At 31.2% G+C, this 6,455-nt stretch overlaps 1 protein-coding gene across 1 annotated transcript; it reads left to right on the top strand.

Annotated features, from left to right (window-relative positions):
* Positions 1 to 1,108: 1,108 nt before the first annotated feature.
* On the top strand, positions 1,109 to 5,539 carry GO595_004422 (Kelch motif family protein; the record flags this gene model as incomplete). The annotated part of the gene is made up of 1 exon (XM_067917552.1): positions 1,109 to 5,539. One exon carries the CDS (start codon positions 1,109 to 1,111, stop codon positions 5,537 to 5,539), a length of 4,431 nt encoding a protein of 1,476 aa, XP_067775546.1.
* Positions 5,540 to 6,455: the final 916 nt, after the last annotated feature.

The raw sequence follows: 6,455 nt of genomic DNA, 5'->3' as shown, positions 1-6,455 counted from the left end.
TAATTGTGAAACGATTTCAATCACTCATATATAAAAATATATTAGATACTAAAAGTATATGATAAAAAGCAATTCTGTTTTGTCTCGAAAAGGAGTATGTCATTTTTTTGAAGGAAGAGTCGTTCATAATTTTTTCAATAACAGTTCAATCGAATATATAATATATTATACATTTTATCATGTAAGTAAATGAAATAATTGAAAATTAAATTTCTTTGGTTGATGGAAAAACGAATAATTCAGAATTGTTAAAGATTTTAATTTTTCTAATTTTTGTTGTGCTTGTTAATTTTTTATTCAAAATTCTTAAAAATCATTAGATCATATTAAAATGTAAAAATTCTGAATTTGACAGGTTAAAAAATCAAAATATCTTGAGACACAAACTCGCTATACATCATAGTAATTTGAATTTATAAATGGTCAATTTATTTGTTAAATTGAATAAAAAACGATCAAGATATAGACATGTCTGAAAATCATTTTTTCCTTGAGTTTATATTAAGTTGAATATGTTTTGATGAAAAAATAAAATATAACCCTTCTTAGATTTCGATAATATGCATATTATATGAGGACTAAAAATATATTTATATCATTTGTTTGGTTTATTACTAAAAAGTCATATTTTATGTATGAAAATTTATCAAACATATTTTTTTCCCAATCAAATATAATTTTAAAACTCATGTTTCTATTTTGAATTTGGAGTTATATTAATATTGTGAGGTCTCAAAACACTTTCGCTTGTGCCATTATCAGAATACTATCAACAACGCCAGTGAGTAGTACTTCACACAAGTACAATATTATGATTTCCTTGAGGAATTTCCAATAAAGTACCTACATACGATAGAAATAATTCAGGTATCATAACGATTATTTTTAATTTAAAATATTTTTCACAACTGAGACACAAGGAAAACACCCATAGATCTTTTTTTTTGCAAAAATCTTTTTTTTAAAGTCTGTTTCAACATTACATTAGTTTTCATCGCTTCGATAAATTTTTTTTATATCCTTGTAACTTTGGATGATAATTTGTGTTAAACCTGCAGGTATTGAATTATAATTTAAACAAAGTTATTCAAATATTTATTGACAAAAAATGGACGCAAGCCTTTTCATAGCTTTTGGGAGACCTTCTCAACCAACAATTATAAAGGAACTTAAGGATGTTGAAGATAAATCAACAAGTGAACTTGCTGAAGACCTTAAATTAGATAAAGAAATATTAGCAATTTCTACACCACTTTATCGCGAGGCAATTCCTTTGGGAATAATTCCTTTTGAGAGGTATCCAGAAATTGCAAATCCAGAACGTCCTGCAAAATTTCTTCGTCCAAAATATTTTATTTCTATTTTACCAGAAAGTGAAAAGAAGTTATTTACCGCTTTTGTTTTAGTGCAAGAAAGCGCAGTTCCAAACATTCCACCTTTTGAAGTTAGTTTTGTCCCAAGTGATTTTGAAGGAAAATCATTCCAAGATTTCTTTGACTTTATTAAATCCAAATTTCCATTTGCAATGACAGAACCATCATTATTTTTTGGTGAAAATGAAGTTTCTGAATCAATGACTGCAACTGAAATAATTGGTTGTCTTAAATCAAAACAATTAACCTTTAAATGCTCACTTGTTGACAAAGAATTAACCAAAATTAGACATCGTGTTAACATTATTAATGAAATTCAAATAACTGAAATCACATATTTAAAGGGTCTTGAAACTCTTATGGATTATTGGAAACCAAACATGGAATCCAACAAGCTTTTCACAGAAGATGAATCAATTCAAGTTTTTCATGATTTTCCAATCATTATTAATTGTCATAAACAATTTCTTAATAACCTTCAACAACGAGGTGTTACATATGGTGCCATGCTTTCCGATGTCTTTTTAGATTTTTCATCCTTCTTTAAAGTTTCCTTATTATACATATCAAATTATTCAAATATCATCAAAATCATATTAGAGAAATCTAAAAACAAAGCGTTTGAAGAAAAGCTTAAAGAGCTTACACAAAAGAACACCAAAGGAGATGGACCAAAAGGTGAACTTACATCCTATTTAATTACACCAGTTCAACGTATGCCTCGGTATATTTTATTTTTACGAGAGCTCCTTAAAGCTACGCCACCTTCGCACCCAGACTTCGCCATGTTAGCATCGGCCGCATCAAAACTCGAGGAAGTCACCGGCCAAATAGACCAAGCGTCAACCGCCGCTGAGAACAACGCCAAACTGCTAACGATACAGAACAGTTTACGTGACCACTTTTCTGTTATTCATCCATCACGAATTTTCAAGATGAGTATACCCATTACTTATAAGAAGCCTAAGTCAATGAATGGTCTCTTATATTTATTTAATGACTTAATCTTATTTACAAAAGAATCACGTAATAATACACAATCATATGTATATGATGATTTACCAAATACATTTCGTTATGTTGTTAAACATGGGACATTAGAATTTACAATATATATGCCAGTTAAGAAGAGCTCGGATAAAATCCAACAATTAATATTTGATTTTCCAGATAATACACAAATGAATGATTTCATTAAGAATCTAAATGAATTAAAAGATGAATTTTATACTAAGAAAGGAATTGATGTCTCCAAAATGTTTCGATTTAATTTATTATTACCAACGAAACCATTACCACAATTACATGGGCATTGTTCAGTTAACATTGATAATAACATATATATATTTGGAGGGAAATCTAATAATACATTTCCAACAGATTTCATTGTGATAACATTTGATAATGAATCTACACCAAACATTAAAACTATACCCACAAAAATTCCCGGAAGAATGAATTTCTCAATGACTTATCATGATAAAACTATATATATCTTTGGTGGAACAACTGAATCGGAATATTTTAATGACATTTGGGAATTTGATATTCTTACTAATAAATATCAACAAATGAAATCGACAAATACACCTGAAGCTCGATCAGGACATACATTAACATATTATAATTCCCGATTATATTTAATTGGAGGAATTAATAAGAAAAATCGGATATTAGATGAAGTATGTATATATGATATTGATATTGGAATTTGGTCAATCATTAAAGGAGAAAATTCACCATCGAGTTGTATATATCATACAGCGAATTTAATTAATGATAAAATTATAATCCATGGAGGTATGAATGGTCGAACTAATTATTGTTTAGATTTTAATATATTTAATACTAATAATAATGAATGGGAAAAGCCAAATATTATTGGCGATAGATCTCCTCTTAGAAGTAATCATTGTTCAATTAAATTAAAACAATTCATTATATATATTGGTGGCTCATTTGGTACTAATGAAATTACAAATCCGGGAATTTTGGATACGACTGTAATGAAATATACAAATTGTTTAAGTGGTATTAATGATCCAATTTGGTTAAATCATTTCTCTTTAGATATAATTAAGTTACAAGATAAAAAATCTTTGTTAATTTATGGTGGTTCTAATCCTATTACAAAATTACATTCTTCTTCTTGTTATTTAGTTGATATACCTGAATATATACTAAAGATTTTAAGTCATACAAATAAAAGAAAAGTTTTACCTATGAAAAATAAAATGCAAATTCCTCAAACTTCTGAAGCTGCAATTATCGCACCGAAACCAATCTCAAGAAAAGTTATTAGACATCATAAAAGAAATAAAGAAAGTACTTTAAGAACTAGAAATAAAGATAATGGTGAAGGAAGCATTCGAAGGAAAGTCGGAAAACAAAAGTTAAAGTTCTCAAGTGTAAACTATAGCAATAAACGAAATGTTGGACAAAATAATGAAGAAACTATACTCGCGATGTTTCATGAAAACGAAATGAAATCAAGTAATAATGATAACGATTCAAATGCATCAGACGTAGTAAGTGAAAAGAAAATCGTAAAGAAATCGAAGTCTGTGGAATGTGTCTCTGATAAATCTGACGAAGAAAAGAAATCAGAAGAATCAATATCAGATAAAGAAGAGAAATCATCGTCAGAGAAGTCGGAGGAAGTTAAAGAAGAGAAATCTGATGAAAAGAAGAAATCGGATGAATCAATTTCAGATAAAGAAGAGAAATCTGAGGAAGAAAAGAAGTCAGAAGAATCGACAGAAGAAAAGAAGTCATCGGAGGAAGAAAAGAAATCAGAAGAATCTTCAGAAGAAAAGAAATCGGTGGCAGAAGCATCAGAGAAGTCGGAAGAAGAAACTAAATCAGAGAAATCTGATGAAGAAAAGAAATCGGTGGCAGAAGCATCAGAGAAGTCGGAAGAATCGAAGTCTTCAACAGAGTCAGAGAAATCGGAAGAGTCAACTTCTGAGAAATCCGAAAAATCGGAAGAGGAATCGACGTCAGAAGAGAAATCAGAGAAATCCGAATCAGATAAATCAGAAGAAAGCGCTAAACACTCCGACGAATCATCATCAGATGAAGTTAGAAAAGCGCCAGAAGAGAAATCCGAGGAAATCGTCAAAGAAGAGTCTGAATCAGGCGCATCCGCTTCAGATCAGTCCGACGAAAATGCCAAAGAAGAGAAGCACAAACCGAAGAAGTCCAAATCATTCAGGCGCAAAGTCAAGAAGTCGAAATCCAAGCCAGCGCCTAAAGAAGCCAAAGCAGAAGAGCCAGCAACCAAAGAAGCCAAATCAGAAGAGCCAGCGCCTAAAGAAGCCAAAGCAGAAGAGCCAGCAACCAAAGAAGCTAAAGCAGAAGAGCCAGCGCCCAAAGAAGCCAAGCCACAGGAGCAAATGCGCAAGTCCATTCCCGCCGACTTCTCCATCCCGAAGACCATCTCCAGGCAGCAGACGGCGCCCAAGCAGCTCTCATCGAGCGCGAACAGCTCTTTCCGCTTCTTCCAGCAGCTCATCTCCGACCGCAAGCAGGAGGAGGAGGACGAGAAGGCGCATCCGAGTGTCCGCAGCCGCATTTCTCTTGGCAGCACATCTGTCAGCGACATCATCCGCACTCGCACTGCATCATTACAGTCGGCGCAGCAACAGCAACAGCCACAACAGCAACAGCAGCAGCAGCAGAAAGTTGCGCCGAAGCAAAGTTACACATCGAAATTCAAGTCGACGTCGAAGCCGAACTTCGAAGAGCTGTACAAAGAGTTCAACATCGACAGCACGAAACTTGCGCCGTTCCAAGTCCGCGTTCTTGAGCGTAAACTTACAACGTTACATGTTAAGCGCGAGAAGCGGATCTGGATGGAGGAGCAAATGGCGAAAGAGATTGAGAACATTCGAGAGAAGAAGAGTCATGAGGATGAGAATGATATTGTTAATATTTATGTGAAGTTGTGTGTGAATAACAAAATTATCATTGTGCTAATTAATAACAAAATGAATGTAAATCAAATTAAGGAAATGATAAATGAGAAATGTGGTGGAAATGTCGAAAATGTGTTTGTGAAATTCGAAGGAGAAACAGTCGAATTGAATGAGCTGAACTTCGATGTGTTAATAGAACAATATAAAGAAAATGTAATTCAGCACTTACAAGTGGTGATAAATAATTAGTGACAATAAAACGTTATAAATTATTTTTCGATGTTTTGTTTTTCTCACTCAAATATGTAATTTGTTTCCAAAAATATAAATTATTCTCAACAAAAAGTGATAATAAAAATTGTTTTTTTAATAGATTTTGGTTCGGTTAGCTAAATAAAAACCAAGAAAATGTGTATATTAAATTATCTTTTTTTCTTCTGCAGATTTCCCGTTCTACCTCAGTAATATGCCCAAATAAAACCGTGGTCAAAAAGGAAGTAATTTGAACGAATAGCATTCAAACTTGCCCAAGGCGAAAACATAAATATGAGAATAAAATATGTCATATTAAATCATTAAAAGATTTAGGAAAAAAGTGTATTTCATCACATAATTATGAAATTTTTATATTTTTACAAAGAAGGGATTCCAATTAGCAAAAATATTATAAAATAAGCAGCAAGATTGGAAACATATTTTTCATTAAACATTTTTTCGAAAGTAATCAAATTCCGAAAGATATATTGTTATCATTATTTATAATATATTTAAAAATTATTTATTTTTGAAATTGTGGGTGACTAATAGAAAATGTTATAAAGCAATCTTTGTGTGTTTTTTCTGATACATCATGAATCATTTCACTATGATTATAAAATTCATAATAAAATGATGAAAAATATTTAGAACTTTAAAATCAATTTTTGAATATACCCATTTTTACCTTTTATTCGTACAAACGATAGGGTTTGAATCAAACATAGTTTGTTATTATTTGTGAATAAAATGATCGGTAGGAAATTGAATGCATTCAAAATTGAATGCATTGAATATTTTCCCACAAATCCAAAAAATCAGATCAAAATAAACTGAAATAATTGAATTCGTTTTTTGTTGTATTTCAGCTGAGTTAATATCTATGTTTCTTTTGCATAAAATTTGGAAA

The sequence above is a fragment of the Histomonas meleagridis genome (assembly GCF_020186115.1).
Source record: "Histomonas meleagridis strain 2922-C6/04-10x chromosome Unknown contig_26, whole genome shotgun sequence".
NCBI classification, from domain to species: Eukaryota; Parabasalia; order Tritrichomonadida; family Dientamoebidae; genus Histomonas; species Histomonas meleagridis.
Note: the sequence above shows the minus strand (reverse complement) of the source record. Positions and strands in the feature narration are given on the sequence as shown.